The 23,077-nt window shown below is 49.2% G+C and overlaps 4 protein-coding genes across 4 annotated transcripts; 2 read left to right on the top strand and 2 right to left on the bottom strand.

Annotated features, from left to right (window-relative positions):
• Positions 1–643: 643 nt before the first annotated feature.
• Positions 644–1,789, top strand: N7496_002448 (uncharacterized protein; the record flags this gene model as incomplete). The annotated part of the gene is made up of 1 exon (XM_056695379.1): positions 644–1,789. The coding sequence occupies one exon, from the start codon at positions 644–646 to the stop codon at positions 1,787–1,789; it is 1,146 nt and encodes a 381-aa protein (XP_056557591.1).
• Positions 1,790–2,134: 345 nt separating this feature from the next.
• On the top strand, positions 2,135–2,933 carry N7496_002447 (GNAT family N-acetyltransferase; the record flags this gene model as incomplete). The annotated part of the gene is made up of 2 exons (XM_056695378.1): positions 2,135–2,585; positions 2,653–2,933. The coding sequence occupies 2 exons, from the start codon at positions 2,135–2,137 to the stop codon at positions 2,931–2,933; spliced, it is 732 nt and encodes a 243-aa protein (XP_056557590.1).
• Positions 2,934–8,599: 5,666 nt separating this feature from the next.
• On the bottom strand, positions 8,600–9,826 carry N7496_002446 (uncharacterized protein; the record flags this gene model as incomplete). Its single annotated transcript, XM_056695377.1, has 3 exons — positions 8,600–9,275; positions 9,344–9,477; positions 9,539–9,826. 3 exons carry the CDS (start codon positions 9,824–9,826, stop codon positions 8,600–8,602), a joined length of 1,098 nt encoding a protein of 365 aa, XP_056557589.1.
• A 9,483-nt stretch (positions 9,827–19,309) lies between these two features.
• N7496_002445 (uncharacterized protein) lies at positions 19,310–19,738 on the bottom strand (the record flags this gene model as incomplete). The annotated part of the gene is made up of 2 exons (XM_056695376.1): positions 19,310–19,384; positions 19,469–19,738. The coding sequence occupies 2 exons, from the start codon at positions 19,736–19,738 to the stop codon at positions 19,310–19,312; spliced, it is 345 nt and encodes a 114-aa protein (XP_056557588.1).
• Positions 19,739–23,077: the final 3,339 nt, after the last annotated feature.

The raw sequence follows: 23,077 nt of genomic DNA, 5'->3' as shown, positions 1-23,077 counted from the left end.
GTTGCCGCTATATTCAGCCACAAACTCTGACATTCGTATTGATCAATATTAGTCCAAGAGCGCTGTTTTTCGAGGCGACAGGAATCGGCACGAACGTTTCTACCTCCCAATAACATTTGTTTCTCCCCACTGAATCATGAAACGCATTTTAAGGTCAGCCAATCTCCTCTCTGAAGATAATGTGAGTAGAAAAGACACTTTGACCTCGACTCCCCGCCATTGTCTCTCATTGTCGCGGCGCTGTTTCTACCAAATCTCAGTAATTGAATCCTAGCGAATGCCATATTTTGTTCATTGGATTTGTGAATCAGTAACTGCGTCAAGAAATAATTTCGAACGGCACGATGGGCATAAATCTATGGACATTCTTGTCTTAACTCGGATTTAAGTCGGATGGGCCGTTCATAATGCTGCGATGGAAAGACTCCGGCGATAATGATATCTCCGCTTTATGACTGTTTTCTTCTCTATACGAGATCAAGCGCCACAGACTGAAGAATCCAAGGGTCTTCCAAGATTAAACAACAAGTCGATACGAGGAGGAAGAGTATAAATATGAGGTGTTGACCCGACAAACGGACCTATTCAACGACCTCAATATCGAACAGGATCTTTCTAACCACTGAGAATCAAGTCAACAATCATGGCTCAAGAATCCACTTCGGCTGTTCCCCAAACCCATCGGGTGCTCTACCTGAAATCGACAAGAGACCCATACGACATTTCCGTCGTCGAGCAGCCCACACCACAGGCTGGACCAGGCAGTGCCGTCATCCAAATCCTAGGAGCAGCCGTCCTATCATACTCCAGAGAAATCTTCAGCGGCCGCAAGCCATATCCTTATCCCACCCCCTTTGTGCCTGGCTCATCTGCCATTGCTCGGGTTGCAGCAGTCGGTCCAGACGCGACAACGCTAGAAGTGGGCCAGCTAGTATATTTCGACTGTTACATTCACGGGCGCGATGACCCAAACTCTTTGATTCTTCATGGCCTATATTATGGACTCGATCCCGGAAGTAACAAGCTTATGGAAAACGAGTGGCGAAATGGTACATATGCCGAGTACTCCAAGGTGCCGTTGGAGAACTGTTTCCCCTTGGACGAGCGGAGACTTCTCGGCAACCCTGCTGATGGTGGCCTTGGCTATAATATGGCGGACTTGTCGTACTTCTCCAAGTTGGCGGTTCCCATGGGAGGACTTCGGAATGTAAACATTAGGGCTGGCGAAAAGGTCATTATTGCGCCGGCGACGGGTGCCTTTGGCAGTGCCGCCGTCCTAGCTGCACTAGCCATGGGAGCGCAAGTCATCGCCGTGGGACGAAAGCTCGATGCACTGGAGAAGGTGAAGACCCTCAGCCCGGAGGGAAGAATCAGAACAGTCCAGATCACCGGCGAGGTGGCTCAAGATGTCCGAGAGTTGACCAAATTTGGTCCCGCTGATGTTTTCTTCGACATATCCCCAGAGGAGGCAGCTAAAAGCACCCATTTCACCAGTTGCATTCAGGCATTGGGGCGCGGAGGGCGAGTAAGCCTCATGGGAGCATTTATGGAGTTGACATTGCCTATTATGGCGATGTTTCAAAACGATATTACGCTCAAGTGCAAATTCATGTACACAAAGCAGGACATGAGATTCATGATTCAGTTAGCTGAGGCTGGGTATCTGAAGCTTGGTCAGGCTGGAGGTATTCAGACGGCTGGCTCATTTTCGCTTGAGCAATTTGAGGCTGCTTTTGATACGGCTGCTGAAATGGGTGGACCGGGTATGCAGACTATCATCGCTCCTTGAACCTTGAAATGTGTATCCTAAGGGGGTAATCAGTTGGTGGTTGATGAGTTAAGTGAACTGAAGCAATAATCACAAAGCTTTGTTTCTGCCAGTCCTAAAATAGCATAGTCTAGTTAAGCCAGGGCTAATCGTCCTAAGTACACGCGTACCCTCGTCGGTTGCCGAAACACCGGACCGATCACCTTCGGATTTCGGTAGATAAGACACCAACGTGCTTTTCACTAGTCTTTTCGCTTGAAATATCCTTAGAGGGGTAACCGCCGAGGCTCTGGTATGCACACTATTTGCCCTTTCTCTGCCTCAGACTGCCTTAGGCTTTGGGCTTCTTCGTATCCCTTACCTCACATGGCTTCCCTTGTTATCTCCCAATGCAGCGTCTCCGATGGCATCGCCCTAGCTGCCAACAGCATCCCAGCCTTCTGGGCTGATCCGCACTGGGTCCTGGCCTGGCGCCATCGGACCCTCCAGTACCACATTTCGCAGATAGCCCTACGCTTCCCGCGCAACCTGTTGAACAACCGGGAGGTCTTACGACATCAGAAAGCAGTGGATCCAGAGACTGGTCGCATACTCGGCTACGCCCGATGGCGCCTGCCACCGTCTTATGAGATCAACCCAGGTGATGGCACGCCGACATGGCCCGAGGCTCAGGTCCCGGCGGTCGAGCCCGAGAAAGAGGCCGAGATTCGGCGGCTTGCCGAGACTGTTGTCTGGGATCCTAATGGCGATGCCGATGAGCTGTTGGATCGTGTAAACGCGCTCGAGAAGGAAGTGACGCCAAAGACACCATATATCAGTAAGTTTCGCATTGACTTGCGACTCTAGCAGAAAATATTTCCTGGTCTGACGCGTCGGGTTTACAGGTCTGGAATACCTTGCGGTGCATCCGGACAACCAGCGTAAAGGAGTCGGGACTGCGTTGGTGAAGGGCGGGATGGAGCAGGCAGACAAGATGGGGTTAGAAATTTTTGTCCATGCTTTGAGAGAGGGAGCTGAACTGTATAAACGAATGGGTTTTCGACTCATAGCAGAGCTCGTCCAGGACGACTCTGCGTATGGTGGCAGTGGGATGTACGGTACATATTTCTTTATCTATGAACCTAGATCGAGGACTGATCGGGTTTCTGAGCCGGCCGCAGCCTGAGATACGATCCTGAGCTGTCTGATAAACACAATGCCCAGGCTTTTCCGTCACGAAATCTGGAATTCATATGGCCTATAAGAAGCATAGAAGCTTGGACCATCCATCAAAAGTGGGGAGTGGATCCCAGCGGCTAAATATGTACTGGGCAGTCAGTTCACGAGGCGGAATCTCGTCAAACTGAACAAGATTTCGCCTTCATCATGCTGTCTTTGCTGACATTAGGTACGGATGGCAATAATACTGCTTGCAACTCGACCGGCTGGTAGCGGAAAGTATGGGATCCATTTAGCGGTCTTGGGTACTATCCAAAGCCCTCAAGCATTGTGTGCCGAGCAGTGTGATGTTGACAATTTTCCAGAACACCCATATTCCCGAAGCTGGTTGATCTCTTCCTCGGATTATGATTCTGAGCTGTAACATGTCGAACAGGGAATTACTAGCCCACTGCGATTCTATTCAACTACGGCGATATATTAGTGTAACCTCTTGGGTGAGAATACTAGTTGAGCATCTTGCCCGAGTGTCAATCAGTATTGTTAGTTGCACAAAGGTCACGCTCGTATTGCTGATGACTCCGCAAAACAGGGTAGACTTACTAGCATAGCATGAACAATCCCACCGTGCCAAAATGCCGCATCTAACCTCTCTGCCCCTCGAATTGCTAGACTTGATTCTCAGCCAGAATTGAGGATATTGTACAAATGCAAGTATATCTGCTAGTTAGCATTAGTTTGCACGCAAATAAGATCCCAAACCCCCTCTCTGAGGATCTCTAAAAGTCTATATCATATCACTACCCCTCGTCTATACAAACACTTCTCTTGTCTACGCCAGAATTGTCACTGGCGTTTTTGTGCGTTCAGATGGAGTCCGTTAGATGGGATCGACTGAGATGCACGCGAGAACTTCGCTTTCGAACTCCAATGCCTTGCAGGAGGACAACCCGTTGTTTTCACTGTGATGAGGAGATAGATGGGCTCGTTGTATTTAGTGACAGTGATACCGATACTGTCAGTCAGCCTTTAGCCCCCACTGACTACGGACTGATTAGCTGAACAGACCAGCTTGCAGGACCTCTTCTCTAATAATCTCTTATTTCATTCAAGCTTTTTTGTCTTTGCCTGTCAACCAGTTACAATGTTTCTGGTGCGTGCCACAATACCTCTCCCTGAAAATATCTGATGCATTAATTAGGTGAGAGTTACGTACTTGTCTACCAATTGATCCACTATAAAATTCTGACCTTGAAAATCAAAGAAAGATCGAATCTATTAACCTGACCATGGATGAGACCTATGGAGATACCGTCCATACTCAATACTTTTTCACCCTTATTCATTCGGGTAATACTGAGCAGAACTGCATACGTTCCGTCCGCTAATGGACTCTGAGCAACGGGAATAGAAGCGACAGTTCTTTTGCCTTCTCGGTACTCGATATTGCTCCTGGCATCAAGAATCAATCACTGGCTTCTCTCATGTGCCTCTCATTGTCTAGTGTCTCTTTCCAGTCCGACAGTATCGAGATACTTCACGCTCTTAATGTCGAACGCCTTCGAACCGTGAAGATGTGGAATTGGCCAGGATCCTTGATCTAGTTGGATTTGATAGTTGAACACTCCAGGGAAATGATTTTGCGGTCTTTGAATTCCCATTCAATACAGGCGATGACAATCTGGTTGAAGAAGACTAGTCTGGCATTGCCACAGAGACAATCACTAGTTTCATTCTTCATCTCCGAGAATTAGAAAACTTTTTCTTAAGACGCCCCTAGGAGTCGACCGCAACGAAGTCTCAAGCACGATACTGAGTCATTCGATAAGTCTTTAACGTCTCGTTATATATCAACTCGAGGACATAGGCAACGGCTGGCTGCATGATGCATCAGCCTTTGCGAATTGACCTGTACGTTCTAGCCACGAACATTTTATCCGCCAAAGGGGGGGGGCCATAGTATGCGAGGCCTCTTTTCTTGATAAGTGCTGCTCGCTATTCTCAAAAATGCAGAGAATTATCCAAAAGCAAAATTGAATTAACACCTATTATCCAAATTCAGCACCAACATTCTAAAAAATTAGGCAACATTTCAAAAAACCCCATTTCTCTCTCTCCCCGCCCATATTCCTAAAAGAGCCTCGCAACAAGACAAGACCCACCCCTGATCGACACGGCAGCCCACGGGGGAAAGACTCGAGACACGACCAGTCAAAAAACACGACCAGAACAGCGCCGATCGATGCGCGACGAGCGGCGATTTCACGCGGTCCGGCCCTCCACCACTAATCACGGCCTATCACAGCGTTCGATACCCGAGCCTGTTTCGAGTGAGGTGATCCAGACTGGCAGACACGGGTCAGGTCGCCTAAGCAGAGTACGGTGCAGATTATTATTTGCAGGGTTAACCAGGGTTAAGTATGTATGCTTGAAGCAGGTGCTAGGCAAAAGTTGTGAGCTGCCTAATTGATCCGTGGGGTCTTTCAGCCCTAGAGGTTAACTTGAGGAGCTGGCAGGTGACTTGCCACGAAATAGTGTTAAGTGGGTTAAGTGGGTTAAGAGTTAAGTACTGTAAGTACTTCGTTAATTAGGGGGGCGCAACGGGCAACGGAACGGGCGCGGTATCGATGACACAATCGACGCCCGCCCGCACCGTTTACCCAACTTGGATACCAAGGGCGATGATGCATGAGGAGGCAACTGGGGTTAACCACTAACTAGGGGGGTACTCCGTAGAGAGGGTGCATCCGCGGTGAGTCAGGAGGGGAGTATTCGATCGGATCTAACCGGGAATTGGATATTGACTTTAGAAAGACATGGGATTTTGGCTGGGAGGAGTTAGGAGTTCGGAGTTAGGATATTGAGGGAAGTCGAGTTAGGACCAACCACCCCTTTACAGAGTGCTTGCAGAAGAAGAATGCAATGGGAGGGACATATGGTTTGTACGACATTAACCCTGCGAACTACTGTAGTTGGCCGAGTCCTCAGCTACGTATTTCCGTGCCCTACGCCTAAGCCCGAAGCCGAGATGGGGTACTCCGTAACGGGGTAGCTCGTTCAGTACTTTCTCATAAATCGCGAATAAAAGCAAAGTGAATGACTCGCGACTCGTGGGGCAAGCCCATGAAGCAAGCCATGACGCCCGTTTTTGCCGTTTATCCAGGTCCCAGAAATTACAATTGAATTATTAACTCAATGCAACCTGTTTAGGCACGACCAGTACCAGTATTTTCCATCCAGAAATTCTAGAAATTCTAGATCCCTTTATCCAGTATCCAGTATCTTCGCCATTTCTTCTCCATACTATCGCCTCATCATTTAGACAAAAATCCAACCAGTCGTAGTCGAGATATTTCATGAGAAGTCCGGTCGGGCCAGACCCGACGCGGAGATCGACCGACGACGCCCGAGCTTTCTTTGGTAAATGAAGAAATGAAAGGAGGAGGGGGAGGTGTTTTGGCGAACGCCTCAGTTCTTCGGCCGATCGGGGTTAAAGGACTGGAGGCTTACTATTAGGGGTATCATCAGACCTACAGCTTAGCAGCTTTCTTCGCTAATCTTAATTAGCGAGGAGGATCTGTGCAATTTCGTCTCCTTAGACCGGGGTTCTAGATGGGTGGAGTAGTTTGCGAGGTTCTGTAGGTTTAAGGGGGTTGAGGTACACCCAAGTCCAGACTCTGGATTCGGTAACACTTCCTTCAGGAATCCTTCGACGAGGCCATTGGGTGATCGGTAGATCGGGGACTGTTTCCAGGGGATGAAGGATCTTTGATTATCAGGTCAGGGCTGTCAGGCCCTACCTTGAGTAATGTCGGGGTCGGGGTCGCCGTAACCGTTGGGAAATGTTAGAACTTGGGTCAAGTTGGCTAATGGTTAATAGTTCAGGAGTAGCCTCTTCGTTTAAATGGTAGTGCTCTGTCAAAATACTACAGTTACCTCCTACCAACTACATCTATACTAGGTTAAAATCAACAATCAAGGAAGACTGACATCTTTCCTAAAGCCGAGTAGTAGTAATTAGCAACGTGAACAAATTAGTTCGCAATGAACTACTGTAGTTAGTCACCAAAGTGGAAGTCTATTAGATTAACCACAGTTCCCTGAAAGTGACCCAAGACGCTCTTGGCGCAACCGCGTCCGGTCATCACTGACAGGGTTCACAAACTCTGATCAACCCCCTATTTCGCGACGCCGTGATGCCGAGATCCGATGGTCATGGTGCAGCTGCACACAACAGGACTCCGTGCACACCGTAGCGAGAGAAGGTCTTTACGCAAGACGGACGACGTGGGTAAGTTAACTTCGTTCGGTGGATTCGCGCGTGAAACTCTCCACGATTCCAAATCGTGGCGCGCCCGCCGACCGTGGCATGGGGCGATCTGCCGGACCACGGCTCGTAGTGCGTATGAGTCCAGGCGAACACCACCTATCAGATGGAGTTGTGAAGGAGTTTGAGATCCGAGCCGGAGTTGTATGTTTTCTGTTTCTTTGCTGGATAAACGGGATTCTTCATGGAGTACCAGAGTTTCTTTGAATAGGCCCTCCACCTCAAATAGTCAAGCATCTTTTCTAGGTGGAACTGGAACGGAGTGATGCTGTGCGGCTCTGTGGGTCGGCGCTTCCGAGGAGCCTCCGTTGGAGAGGAAAGGCCATGTCGCTTAGAGAGAAAGTATTTGGTTTTGGGTTTTAGCGGGAGATTACTACTGAATGCAACTACGAGGATGGTAAATAGAGAAAACTTAGTTTGGATCAGAATTTGTATGTCCATTTGTCTGGAAGTATGTGCAGAGTCAAGTGGGAAGTATGTACAGTCGAGGGTATTCGTATATCGGAGACCAAGTAACACATGGCAGAGGGGGATATGGGTATACAACAAAAGAAAGAGAAGAAAGGAAAAGAAAAAACAAAGAAAAAACGTGTCAAACAAAAGGGAAAACAGACACAAGGGATGCATAATCAACATCAAATCATCAACAGAAAAGGAAAAAAACACCGAGAACTCATAAACACCTAGAAGATCTCTATCCCAAAGAGTTGAAAGCTTGAAACAACGCAAGCAGAAGGTAACAAAAAAAGAGTTTCTTTTCCCTGCTCGCTCTCCCTTTGTTTTGGTTGCTGTTTCTTTGGTACAAGGGCTCTCTCGAGTGGAGCCGCTTGCCCGAACCGGAGCTTCTCCACTGGAAAGTCCGCGGTCGCGCCTCGAGACGCTTGGGGCCGGTGTTCCCCGACCTGCGAATGGTAGGTCTTTCGTGGGGAATTGGGTGCCCGCTATGCCCCCCGACACCTTCCATTGTTTTGTTGAAAGATGGAGTGGAGAGGTAGGTAAGGTGTGGGTGAAATCCAGGCTCTGCACGTCGCTTGCAACCTTTTTTTTCCTTTGTTCGTTGGCGCATTTAGCGAGCCCAGTCTGGGTTGTTCTTTTTTTTTTCCTTTTGTGGTTTGCGGGATAATTAGGGAGGGGCAGCAGCGGGTCACGGCGCCTCCGGTGGGGGGGAACCAGAGGATAAGAGTCATTTTTGATGGTGCCTTATGCGACCCATCGACTCGAGACGCAGCTAGCAGCTAGCAACCAGGACCGGGGGAGAGAGACAAGTCATCAGTCGTGCGATAGAGCGTGGTCCGTGGTCCCCGTAGAGGGCGACTCAATCAAAGATCCAATCAGGCGTGGTTCGTTCACATTGTCCACTGCTTCCAGTTCATCGGCTGGAAGTGGGTCAATGAGTGCACCTGCTCGTCGTATGGCAGGCAGTCGGCGCTAGACCAGGAGGGAGAAGGGTAGTGGCACTGGACTGGCGGTTGGATCAAGTTCTCCTCCAGCGAAATCGGCACGAGGTGAGAAGGCGGCATACCCGCGTCGGAGCCGTCCCATCGCAAAGGCGAGTGCATCTGGAGTGGGGAGGAGGTCACGTCGGTCTTCAACATACCCTTGGGGTACTGGTCAATGATGGAGGTACCGGCTGAGGAGATTGAGGAGATGGAGCTGGAGTGAGGAGGCATTGAAAAGGCAACGTCTGATAGAGGCGAGGGGCATGTCTCTGCAGGTGAAGAGTAGAACGGGCTGTCATCAGCGGACTCGGGGAGCTGGTTCTGGAAGAGGTTGGCCGCTGGGCGAGGCTGCAGGGGCAGGTCCATGCCATTCCACATCAGTGAGCAGTTGTTGGCCAGGTCCGGGTGAATACCGGGAGCCACGATCGAACCGATAGACATGGAGTGCGACTGTTGCGAGGCACCAGCCAGCATACTTCCACCGTCCATGGGCATGCAGCGCGGGACAGAGGCCGAGTCATTCACAAGAGGAGTCGAGGTTTGGGGAGTCCATTGAGTCTGTTCAGACTGTGACTCGAGTTCACTGTCGCGCAATTAACTCGTTAGCCAATCTTCACATTTGCGCAATTGGAGGGGAAATCGCCAACTCACTGCCTCTCCATGTGGCGCGCAAGCAGGTCTGGTCGATGGAAGGCCTTCTTGCAACCATGGTGCGTACACCGGTAGGAAGCCTCTGGGTTGTGGTTCAATTCGTGACGTCTCCGGTGCTCGGCGCGAGTGAAGACCTATGCGAACCAAAGAGTCAGCTTCCGTTGAGCGCATACTTTATATAGACCGAGCGCATACCTTGTTGCAACCGGGATACTCGCAAGCATGTACGCGCTTGCCCTTCTTGGCCTTGCTAATACGGTGGGTGGTGGGGGTGTATGTAACGGGCAACGGAACCTCCGTCTGAGGGCTGTGGCGCATAGTGTTCTTGCGGCCAACCATGGTGGATGGTGAGACTTGATGAGGTTCGGGAGAAGGTGAGGCCGAGGTGGCAGGGCTGTTCAAGACAGAGATGATGTGGTTTGAAGATAGAGAGGCGTTGTTGCTGTGAATGTTCTTGCGCTCCGATGAGGATCCTCGGGCCATCCTGTGGAGGAAAGGATGAGAGGGGAGTCGAGGAGGAGGGGGAGGAAGGCAAGATATATAGAATTGGAGGGTCGAGACCGAGTGATGTAATTGAAGAGGAGCGTTGGAGGAGTCTGAAGAATGCTGCAGAGGAAGCCTGAAACTGAAACTGTGGAAGGTGAAGAAGAGCGGAGGAGAGTGGACTGATATAGACAGGCACGATAGCACTAGCAAGGCTGTTCCTACAGATCTCCCGGCGGATTATTAGACTTCCCAAATTAAAATCAAAATGGGAAATAAGATGGCATCAGAAAAGGGAAGAAAATAATAAAAAAGAGAATTAAAAGAAAAAAAAGAATAAAAGAAATCCGAGTAAATTCAAAAGGTTCCAAAAATACCCATAATTATCTTTCCCTAACCTTAGATCACAGAGGGAACCAAGCACGGGCGTGGAGGCGATGATCGCTCGGGATGATCAAGCATAAGCCCATCCTAAAATTATCAGAGAAAAAAAAAAAGGATAATTTTCTCGTATAAAATAATAATAATAATAATAAAATAGGAAAATAAAATGACACCACGTTGTTGGACCAGGGGGCCCAGCACGAACATCATTGCCAAGGTGGGTTAGCGGTGCGAGCGAACAAATTGGGACTACGGCGGAATGGACGGTTGGCTCTCGGTCGAAGAGGTTTGCGGCTGAGGCGTGCAGCGGCAGGGGAACAGGATAGCAAAGGGTGAATAGGTAATGATAACTGGTTAGAATCAGTAGAATGATCAAATCATCAGCATAGTCATCTTATTTCTCTGCAGACTCGACCATTTGTATAGTATCTGATCAAGACCTAACCAGAGTGTAGATAAGATCCCTAGGCGGAGGTTCAAAGGCTCCAGGAAAAAAGTGATCCATCCTACCGGCCGGATCGGGCATGTCGACGGTGCCCATTTAGTTAATAGGCCAACGGTGTTCTGGGCACCCTAGGATGCCTCGTTAGTGGCCTGAGGGGACCTTTGCGACCCTCCAGCCCAGAGAAGGCCCACCAGGAAAAGAACAGAGGGTGGTCAGGGTGCTAAGGGGACTAAATGCTTAGTGTATTTTAGTCTGCCCCCCTGCTACTGGTGAGCAGAAGTGTTGGTTAAGATAGCATTGTGACTGGATGGAAGATCGGAAGGCTCTCGCTACCGATGCAGTGGGAATGCATGCGCCAGGATTCTTTCGCTGGAAAAAGAGAACAATGTTGGCTGTGTTTGGGTGGTATTTCCATGTCATGCAGAGCATTACTTTTTACTAGGGTTCTTGAAAAAGATCTGTTAATAGGGAGAAGTACCATAAATACTCATGATGGTAGTACAGTCTCGGTCCTATGTCGGGTATATCGTAGGCGGCCCCGTACGACAATCTCCGACCTTCTCCCCCCAACCCTCCAGATTCGCATTCCAAATTCTCCATCCCGCGTGGATCGCGAGCTCGTTAGTCCAAGCTCCCACGGAGCACAACGGGTTTGCCCCACTGGAACTCGCGAGTGGAGCCGCGCCGCCCGTCAACCAGCCAGAAGCCAGCAAACCGGGGCCAGGACATGGTTCATCCAGGTTGGGCAACTCGCAGGATCGCACTTTAACCCCATTTTGGAAAAGAGGTCACTCCCCTGGCTGGCCCTACCATTGGCCACCGATATCATGGGCTATCACCGTGTATGCCTTGTCTCCTTACTACTACAGGACTGTCTACCCCTACTATAGGCGACTCTGCGTACCTGAGGCTGATTTGAATATTCTGCGTGTCAGACGGTACGCCAAACAATTGTCAGAACCCTCTTCTTTATTCTTCCTTCCGCTCCAAATAGAGATACTGTGCATTTGTCTTGCATGATGCTTCCCTCCACCCCGACCGAGTAAATAGCAGTTACTTTGTAATTTGTACCTAGTACAATAATACCACGATATCCCATGATCACATTTTCCGTCCAGATCTCGCGGGCCAATTTCGGAAGATCCGAGCAGTGGATCTCCTTCGATCCAAGGCATTCAGGAATCAAAAAAGGAGGGTCTCCATGACGGGCACTTCTGTATTATTAAGCTCCATTCCTTTCATGACCTTGGGCTGTAGTTACAACTTTGCTATTATAAATGCGGTCATCCCTCTCCGCCTGTCCGCTCCTGCTAACCAAGGAGACAAGAATCAGCCTAGTGGGTCTGCCGAGTACGCCTTACGAGGAATGGAGGAATGAGGGGGGGGCATTTGAGACGTGAAGGGCTTGGCCAAGATTTTAGCAGTTCCCTTGTTTCATCTTGCTGATCCATTACTACATGGGGTCGAAATTAAGAACGAAAAAAGAAAAACAATCTAGTCCAAGATCGATCTCTCTCCCCTTCCTCCATGATCCATAATCCATCAAAAAAAAAAAAAGGCCCCCGAGCCCTAAAACTAAAAGGGCCCCAAACAAGCATCTTGTTCCCGACGTCACAGAGAACTAAATCCTCACGAGATATGCCTTGCAGGAAGACTCGCACGGGAAGGATGGGGGTTCGTCGAGATGAAAATAGAAAGCGGGAAAGGCACAGCCCTAAACTGTATTTTCTTCACATAGTTGGGTCCTGCATGCGATGAAGAATGCTTCGCCATGTTTATTCTTTGATCTAGTGCTGGACCCTGTGCACGTACTCCCGTAGTCTTAAGTTGACCCTACAGCGGCTTAGACATTTATCAATACTAATTGTACTTCTATACTATAGTAAATGATAGAACACCCCATTCATCTTCTTGCGCCCTACTGCAAAAGTCATGCCTAAGGAAACCAACCATAGCTGAACACCGTTGGCCCCCGCTTACTATAGAATGCTGCACCCCACGCCCTCGTGGTAGAGCTCCAATCCCAGTATCCCAACACCACGACTAGTTGCGCATAAGCTCGCTCGCCCTCGTGGCAGGTAACATGGGTTCCCATCCTCGGGCCAGGGGTAAATCGTCAGATCTGGACCCTTTGGGGGTCAGAAGAGGTGGCAAAGTGCCCTGTCACAAATGGTTACTGCTTATTTGGAGGCAGCAGCTGAAACGTAGGCGTGAGGGTTTTCTGCAGGTTCGAGCTGTATCAAGTCATTCTGGAAGAGAATCCTTCGAGTCGGGACTACCGATGAGCCGTTTGATCCGTTGTTCGGCCCCGAATATGCAGAAAATAGATGCAATGGGGCCGTGAGAACTATGGATGCACGAACTGGAATCCTGTTTGGTGATGGTGACTGTGACGGTGTATTGGGGGTTGAATTTTGAACTGGATTTCATGCAGGGGTATAGCATCAGCACGCAGGACATACTACATGAAGAAGTTATACTTCCATTTGAGGAATAGTACGTAGAAATTACAGGTTGGATGTACGTTGGATTTGGCGGGGCAGGGTCCATTGTATCCATTGCTTGGCAGGGCGTTGTATATATCTTCAACGGGTACATGACATGGCAATCAGGCACGGGGCAATGCCGAAATCAGTAATTCAAAAATGTATTGAGCGTAGAGAATGATCTATCTCTGCCTTTTTTTTATTTCTCTGTTCCTGCACGCTAAGTCCACTTTCTGGGGCCGTATGCTGAAGCGAGACATGCCAACATACTTGTGTGGTGCCGAGCATATCCTAGGATACTCGCCTACATAGCAACCTCATCCATATCCGGTCGAGCCACTATCTCAAAAGATCGCCGAGTCTAGTTCACTATATGCCTCATAGCGGCACGAACACGATTTTCACATCCCGCGATATAGCACAGCCCTTCTCAGATTAGATCAGAGCAGGGGGGTAGCTAGATGCTGGGTGTTTGATCGCCCTCTTCCCATCAACCAGCATCCCACTTACCGTAGTAAGTACAGTAGTGAAATCCAAGATGGCACTAGAGCGCTCATAGGTCCAATTCCGATCTGGCCGTCACAGCTTCCCCTCGTGGCGAGCGATTTACCTTGGACCGCTCGGACAAATTACCGTGCTCCGCCCCGCCATGATCGCAGTCTAATCCGTTTAAGATCTTAGTCTCCCGTCGGTCGGCCTTATTCGGGGCTTAGTGGGAATTAACCCGCTTTTCTACATCCTGCATGAGACTAAGTCTGGATCTAGGTTAGGGCTGAACTTAGGGCGGGTTAGTGCCTGGGGCAGGGTAATTTAACTGAATGACTCGTGACTGGCTGGTAATTTAATTTGGCTCGGGTGTCGGGATAGTGGTTCGCGCGAGTTCCGTTCGTGCTTTTGCTTTCTACTGGGAGGTTTGTGAGGGGGGTAGTGATCCTTCGAGCTGGTTTTGTATGCGGCGTGCGGATCATGACGAGGGCCCAGAGTATGTAAATATTGCTCTCTATCCTATAGTTTTCAACGGAAGAGAGTGCCACTGAAATCATCCTGCCCCACGGAGCAGGGACTGAAAGTATGGGGGTGTTAGCGACCGGACCTCTTTCGATGACGATGATGGGTATTCCTCGGAGAGTTCGGAGATACTCGAATTCCCCGATTGTATCATCTGCATCTTGCTTGCTGTATCTGTCTACAGTAGATACAGCCCGTTTCTTGTCGTGCGCCATGTATGTCCACCCTCGGAAGTATGTGGGCCTCCCTCCATCTCGCTCTTTTAGGTGTCATGCAAAAGTAAAAGGGACCCCATTGTAACCATTTCGGAGATTTTACACATCGTCTGACAGTTTTTTCAGCTATCGATGGACCAAGCAATTTCATCAACAGCCAGTAATGAGTGATAATAGACAAATAACCGTTGTGACAATGTCATGCCTGAAGACCACAAGTGCTGACCTCCGTTGATCCGTGGTGCCCCCAAATCGTCATTGGCCCCTCGGTGGCTTTGGTAGCTCTGCAGAAGAGTTTAGTCTATACCGAGCTCGCCAGTTATGGAGCGCGATTCAATGTTGGTTCTTTTTTTAGGGTTCTTGGGCGATCCCGGGGCCGTCGGGGGGCTTTGGGGCTTTGGGGCTTTGGGGCTTTGGGGCTTGGAGGCTTGGAGGGGCCTTTTGATGGTCCATCGCGGGCTGGGCTTATCGCGAAGAACTTGATGGTGAGTGAGATACCGAGATAGTAATGTTGTAAGTTGGCACCTGTATAGAGTATAGCTTCTAAGATCAACGAAAGTGTTGGTTTGTTTGTTGGGTTACAGTCGTTGGTTAGCTCGTCTGAGAGTGACTCTGCAACCTGCTGGGTACCTGCTGAACTTCCCGTCTCTCCTCAGCACCTAACTCATTGTCATTGTGACTATTGTGGGTCTCTCGTCACCCAACACTCAGTTCGGCATAGTTGTTGGCAACTACGGTATGAAAATGGAGTCGAGATTCCGAGATACGTAGCCCCCTTTTTGTTGTGTGTTTCGCTAAAGAGCCTTCAAGCATGTCTCGGCTCCAGCATGTCGGGTTTAGCGATGTCTACGGAATCCAAAAAAAATGGGGTCGATATGGAATTACAAACGTGATCAACACGGCTCGTGCCCCTAGAGTCCTCCGGGCGGAATTCGCCCGCGGGGAGACAAAAGGACAGAACTGCGCTGCAACTAACAAATGACGGGGGCAGGACCGCCAGTTGGCTCCACTACGAGGCTCTCGCGACCTTCCGGTCGAGTTGATCTTCTCAGAGAACACGAAAGGGCGAGACCGAATGGACGAGTCCACCCCCGGCCGATCGGTCGCTGTGTTCTTTCACGATCGCTCGCACCTGCTCCTGGGTTAGGTAAAAGGAACCACCTAGTTAACTAACTAACTTACGGAGATGTGATTATTGTACGTGGATCCCCCTCTGGACTGTGGGCTCTTCCAAGCCTTAATCAACCGGATAGGAAAGTCTGTTCGCAAGGTCTGATACTCCGCTGCCCCTCCTCAAGCTGCCACTGCCAGCGCCACTGCCACTGTCAATCATGGCTTGGCTCGTCATGAAATCCTTCAGGGCTTAGGTCTTACAAGATCCATCACGGGTAGCTCAACGGGGCCAAATTCTTCACGGCTCCTGAAATCTTACCTCAGATCGGGACGTTAATCCAAATAGTGTGATCTTCATAGTCATGACCTACCAGCGTGCAGCGTTGTGGTAAGCCTGACCGATCCCGACTACTTGGTGCTCTCTCGGTCGCAACTCGCAGTGATAACTACATGCTACTAGTGACTAGTCACAGGGATATAATGCAGTCTGAGAAACTTGATCAAGTCGTTCATGAATCGAGTTAGTGTCGCGAGAACATCGCACTACAATTGATCATGCGCGGCTCTTTCCTCTTCATACTTGCCGTCTGCGCTTTCTCCAGATGCAGTAATGAGTACGGAGTACCTTATCCTAATCAGGATTGCGTCTTCAGTCCAGCTGGTTATGGAGTCTTCTCCTTCCCCTACTCTTCCCATCTCATTTCAATTCCAATTTTAATCGCTATGTTGCAATCGATCGGCCTTTGCAAATCAGCCTCGCCCTAATACAAAAAAAGTGCGAGCCGCTAATTACTCGAGAGGGGCCGCCCACGGCGATTGAAACAAGCGTGGAAAAGGATCATTTGTCCTCCCAACATCCAGCGTCTCGGAATGACACTATTGAAACCCGCGCTGCAGGAACCCCCCATCACGCCCGACAATGTGCCGCTTTGCCGTTCATACTCGGTTAGGTGGACTTCCCTATACGGAGTGCTTCCTTAAGGATGCTTCCATCGGAGTGGACTATTAGCGCCTGAGGCGCCGGGCTACAAAGCTAGATCGAGCCAAATTCCTGCGATATGCTTCCTTTCATGTACCGTTCAATCCTTCGCAACTTTAATTGTGGTACGGAGTGGCTGGACCGCGATTGTTTGGGACATGGATCTAGCGCCAAAACCGTTTGGGAGCTCCTCTCTCGCCCAGACACCGTCCAAGCTAACCGCATCTCCACCGAACAACACGGTCGGGAGCTAGTTAACCGCTGTCAGCCTCATGACTCGACAAAGTGCTGTACCCCCCACTTCAAAATGGGGTTAGCGCGAGTTGACTTGTTTATGACTAAAAAATCTTTCGATTTCCTCTTCCGAGTTAGCTCGACTTAGCCGGGATTAGGTCGACTATTAGCGTGACTTAACCCGATTTAAGTTAGAGGTCGTTCCAGGGCGATACATCTACATTTTCCCAATGGGGTTAGTTGCGCGAGGCCTCGTTGTACCCACTTCTCTCCATTTCGTTGCATGCTCAGCATTCCCCGTGGCCTTGGCCAATCGCCGATGATCGGTTATGAGGTTACTCTACTATTCACGCCTCCTCATCTCCCCATCTCTTGTGTCTCCATCACTTCTAAATTATCCCCCTTGAAAGGGTCGAGTGGGCGCACATACAGTAGGAAAATGCTGTGACTAGATGTTCCGTCCGGCACAAGATCCACCAGGCGTTGCCCTTGCGGCCGCCAGCGTGCGAGACGAGAAACGGGTGGGAATCTGCGTGATTCATGTACCGTTCTAGCTGTAGTCTGTATCTGATCTTTATTTCAAAAATGATCTTTACCTTGCGGGTTCACACTGGGCCCTTCCCGTGCATTTACGACCCAGCCAAGCATTATTTCCGAGCCGATGATTGATCCACATACGAGAAAGCCAATAGCCATGCCATGATCGTCGTTGAGTGCCCAGTCGTTGCTTTTCCTTGTATGCGGCGATGGAACAAAAGGGATGACGGATGATGGGCCCGAGGGATTCTGGGTAATGCACTGTGCATGCCCCATACAGATGCTTTCTTCATTGTGTATGGACAGCTATACGGGGCCTTCCCCCTTCTCTGCAGATTATACTTACTGTTCTGACAAGTGCATTTGAATTATTGAGGCGGTGTTGGCGCGGGATGGCGGTCATGCATGCCGGGGAAGTAACTTTGTTCTATACTTATCCACTCAATCATGTGCAAGCCCAGACTCGACAGCCCGTATGCGCCGAAGTATGTATGGAGTGCAGTAGTTAGTCTTCTATGCCTATGCTGTATGCGAGATGTGGACGGCGGTCAGCATGGGATATGTCTATCGAGAATGGCGCAGAATACGGCAGGAAAATTGGTCCATGGAGTTTGTTAGCTCTGATCCCCATGACGAAGAAGCGAGTTGGACTATGCTTCCTGGGGAACACCCTGCACTCCACACATCCTCCCGCACAGATCAGAAGGTGGCAACATCCTCAACGTTTCTACTATAGTAGAAAAAGGAAATAGTCCTAAATGAAGGGGGAATTAATGAAATCAGATGACGCCCAGAACTTGAACAGGCTACACCTCTTCAGCTGCAAGGCACCAGGCGACCCGTGTCTTAGCATCTCAGCTCAAGCGACCGACGCTTTTCATCCAAATCCCCTCAGAATCCTTGATATTTTCGTTTACCATCCCCCAGTTTGGCAGGACAGACGAGATGACATCGGCCCCCAGGTCGTAGCAAGTAACTATTCCCAGCCTTCGGTTTATGGTCGGGGTTTGGAAAACGGCTCGGGAGGCCGTAGTTCTCGCAGTAGTGAATACTGAATAGTGGCATTTCGAGTTAGTGTCGCGATGGTAAAAATATCCCACATGGCGGCCATGGCTTCGGGTGAAGGCATGCTGCATTCCCTAAACTGCAAGGTGGTCCTGTGTTGGGAGGAATGTTGGTGTTTCAGACTTGCAGATGCTGGTCGATCAGGCCATGTGGCTGTCGGGATGGCAAGGCAGACTCGGTAGGGGCAGTCTGCCCTGTGAGGAATCTGAGCACCCCCCCCCCCCCCTTCCCGAGATCCGTCCGGAGTGCACATCACTTGTATACTATTGGCTGGTTCGGGTGATGATCGCATAGCCCCGAGGGGGGTGTGACGGCTCGATCGATCGTGTTTCAGAATTTGCTGTTGGAAGAAACTACAAAGAGGACATTATCTAAAGTATGGATCTTGTACAACATTGGAACTGCACGTGCTACAGTGCGACTTGAACGTTCTTTCGGTTTGAACTCGACTTTTTGGCCCCGTGATCTAGTTGATAAGTTTGTACTACTTTGGCTAGATGGTTTTACCTGTTATCTCCATCGAGGCATGCGAAAGGGAGGAGGCCGGGATGAATTTTGTCATCGAAAAACGTGCAGTTCGATGTTACATTGTAGCTTTGTTTTTCCTCGTGGGAACTTAATCTTGTACTGTACATGATTAATTGATTCTCCGACGGCCGAAAGGCCCTCCTGGAGGTAGGCTCTGCAACTTCATCACTTACTCATCCAAAGCCTATTATGACCTCTTGAGCCTCTCCCATCTATAATAATGCTAGAATCCTTGGTTTAGCTTCAGTATTGGTGGGTGGTAAGCAGGATGAGTATCCCTGCTGGGACCATGTGGCCGAAGGATCAGGTAAATACATGGGGGTGCTCCATACATAGTTACAGATCACTAACCAGTCCATGCACTGCCCGAATGAGCAAAATTAGCATACAAAATTACGCTAAACCAGCAAGGGAGGGGTTTAGTACACCCAACGAACCAGGGGGTTAGTTAGCCGCTAATTTACCCAATTCGGCCGCAGCAAGCCCTAATTAGGAAACGGATGGTACGCTAGAGGGTGCCGCTACTGCAGCTTCCATGCTAGGTGCTGCACGCTTCATGCCGGGCTAACACTCTCTGGGTAAATGTAACAGAACTTGCGACAGACGACAGGGTTAGTGATCCTGGACCGCTTGTTTCAAATTGCTTACACGTGGACTTCCTGCGGCTTCTGCGGGCTTAGGCGTGCCGATCATAGAGTATTTCTTTTTATAACCCCCCTTTTTGCTGTTATTGCGGCGCTGTTGGTATGCGGGTTGGTTGCTAGCGGCATTTAAGCCTGCATGGTGCATCTGCATCTTCGCTTCTTGCCATGTGTGGATGCTATCTTTACCAACTTGGGCTAACTCTGCGAGGACAGACCACGAGTGGAATGCACGCCCGATCGAACGCCTTTCCAGCATCTTGCTGATCATATGCATTATGTTTCATGCTCGAGGTATTTCTTTCTCGACTACACTTATGTACGAAGGTACTGAGACAGAATGTAGTTGTGAGAACCTGGATGTCGAATGCTGGTCTGGGGCTCATTGTGGTATGCAGGCCGGACTCTAATCAGCTATCACTAGGTGATGTACACGTGTGCAGCTGCTTACTGATAGAATTATCGAGTGTCCGCAGGCATCCGACGATTTCTTCCCCGGCTGTACGAATGAAGAGTGTTTTTACTAACCCTCTGAGTAGACTCTGAGTGATTACACTGCATTTCACGCGTTCCATCTGTGCTTGATGAGCAGAACATTTGAATCCGTCAAGTTCCGTCTGCCTAATGAACCTCTGACCCTCTTTAAGGAAGTCACTTTCCACGGAGGATCATTTACAGATCGGTCAAATCAAGAAAAGAGAGCTACTTATGCGGACTTCATGAGCGTATTAATGACTTTTTGAGATGAAGCCTACCTAGTCACGGTACCATTCATATCCCGTTAATCATCTTTACCGCACTTTCGGACAGCACCTCATAGCAAAGGCGTGTTGTATATCGCACTTCTTACCACTGATGGGGTTGCATATGTACTACCCCAGGTTTACCAATCAGACCTTCTCCCGGGCGAACCGTCACCCGCATAGATATTGCCCCGTTGGAGATCATTTATCGCAAAAGGCTCCTCAAATGGGCTTATAGAGAGCTGCTTTGAGGAACTATGATCGTTATCATGTATATCCCTCGGTCCGGACGCCTAGCTAGCTTAAGTCGTGGAGATGTGAATGCATGAAATGGCGGGCCAGTCAATGGGCGCCAGCCACGTTATCTTCTTGGTTTTTGATGAGTGACGTAGTGCGTAATCGACTCCGCAACAAGCATAGGTAAGCGAATAGGTACATTAAGGTTAGGTAGTAACCTAAAGCCATTGCAATTCCACAAAGGCAGTTAATATTCGATCTCGGTGAAGTGAGAAGAGTAAAGTAATTAGCAACATTTGATTTCCAAGAGGGGATAAAGTGTTAGATAATAATCGCCGCAAGAAAGTGAGCCCCAAGCTTCTTCGACGTCAATTGCATTGTCCGAACTGTCCAATGGTTTCTGGTGCAGCCAACATAAACCAACAAGCAACCAACAGCGACTACGAGTCCACAAATCACCAAGTTACCCCGCCCATTTCCTTCAATGCACAAAAGCGCTTTCAAATCCACGTTATTGACATGTCCGGCGCCAGACCTATCGAATTGATTCTCAACTGCCACCGACATGATCGCCAAACGCACGATGACATCATTTCTCCGGCGCCAACGTTGCCGCTGTTGGATACCAACACTACTGCTATTCGTCGAGTCGCACTTTTTCCTTTCATTCTGTCTCAAACTCAGTAGGATTGAGGAAACTTGGTTCTCCCCCGGCCATGGAGCATGAGATTTTCATGCTTGCCTGGACTTGATTTCCCTTGCCAAAAAGGTTATACTGGCCGCCTGAACTAAACCAAGAAGATTCCCCAAAGCTGAAGATGGAGGATAGTGGTGGGGAGCTGATAACGTGAGCTGAGTGGCAAGTGGTGCTGAAGGCTGAAGGTTGATTTTCAGGGACTAGTGAGCTAGTTCATCCTTCGCCGTCCTTTTGTTGTGGGCTGGGATTATTCACCGCAAAATTGTGGTGGGGGTCTCTGGTTGGGAGATAGCTGAGAAGTAGTACTCGCAAATAATACTATGGTAGGTAGAGATTGGGTGACTAGGAGCAGTTGGCCCAAATGCAATGGATTGGTGTGGAGTGTCCAAGGGGGAAATTGGCCATGGCTTGTCGTAGCTTCAGTAACTCGATCCTTCCACCCAATTCGTTGGTCTCTCTGCAACCTCCTCTCACACCATTTTGAAATCCATACCACCCTGTCTAGGCACCAGCCTTGCGAGATTCTGACCAGCAATGTGGTCTGACGAAAGTTAGATGATTTCGAGCATGACTCTTCTACAATTATGCTGCTCGCCGTTGGGTCCATTACCATGAATTGTTAGATTTCATGTTAATTGCTCCTCTGGTCTAGATCTGTTCGTCCATACATTGGTGACCCGAACCAGCCCCTCAGATTTTGTCTTACTTCTGTTGGTTGACTTGTCGATTGCAGCTGGCATATGCCGAATTAGAATGGTTAGCTTGATCCCCACAGCCGTGGCATTCTCGAGATGATCTCAGAGGCTTTGAGTCGTAACATTCGGCATCCTTCTTCGTTAGTATAAGCCGGTGCGCATTTGATCTGTGATGTCATGCAAACGAGCACTGGTGCTCGTGTGAGGTTTGTAGTTTGGAATTCGGGGGTAAATGGCCCGCCCTCGAGAGGGCCCCTGAGAGGGTATTTTGCTGGGAAATTTGTGTAAAGAGAATGGCTCTATTGAAGTGGTGGGTATACACTCAGAACCATATGCTTGCCGTATGGGCCACACGAACCAGAACTATGCAGATCGTTCAAATACCTCAAGTCTCCCTTTTGGAGTCTTATTTCTATTTACTCGTTCAAGTAAATGGGTTTGACTATTTGATTCAAATGTCCTTTGTTTGCTTTGTTGCTAATTCGTAACACATTCCAGTCAGATCTAGTATGTCGGGCATTATCAATTCGTCGTGGCTGGTTGAAAAGAGGTAGCCCAACGATGGCCTTCATCACTAAATCAATATAGACCATAGTCTACCTCTAATTACTGTCCATTTCGGTCGTTTATGTTCTAGCCTTGCCCATTCCTATATCTCGATCATCTGGGACGTCGAGTGATACGGACCTCTTGTCTTCCCGCGACTCGGATAATCAACTCCAGCATGCTAACTACAGAAAATACTAGAGTAGAGGCCTCTTATTAAACGTAATCCAAGGTTTGTTCGAGCCTGGCTTACGGGGAAGCTCATGTTCCCCTCTTCTGCCAGTCGTCGTCTACACTCCCGACTGCTGTTGTTGAGTGATCTCCTGATCGGTAGTATGTTTTACCTCAGCATATCCATCGCCTTAGGGGTGCTGTTAGCAAAGAAAGGTCATCCATACATAATGCAATTTATGGTGGAAGGTAGCTATTATGTCCCATATATGAGTGTTTCCTGTGGGATTTGGAACCATTAAAACCAGAAACCATGACTGAGAGGCTTCTCGGTCATGAGTTCTGACGTCGAAAGCTTTACTCGTTTGATAAACCTTCTTGGTAACAGCAGCTAGATATAAGCCTATTAACACCTTGCTCGCACTCAACGTAGGCAGGGGCGAGGTCCCAATAATCCTCTTGATATCAGTAACATTCACTTATACTTACCAGTCTCAACTTCCATCTCGAAGAGAAGTAGTCACTTC

Source organism: Penicillium cataractarum (genome assembly GCF_028827025.1).
Source record: "Penicillium cataractarum strain IBT 29864 chromosome Unknown utg000002l, whole genome shotgun sequence".
Taxonomy (NCBI): domain Eukaryota; kingdom Fungi; phylum Ascomycota; class Eurotiomycetes; order Eurotiales; family Aspergillaceae; genus Penicillium; species Penicillium cataractarum.
The sequence above is the reverse complement of the archived record's forward strand: the minus strand, read 5'-3'. Positions and strand labels throughout refer to the sequence as shown.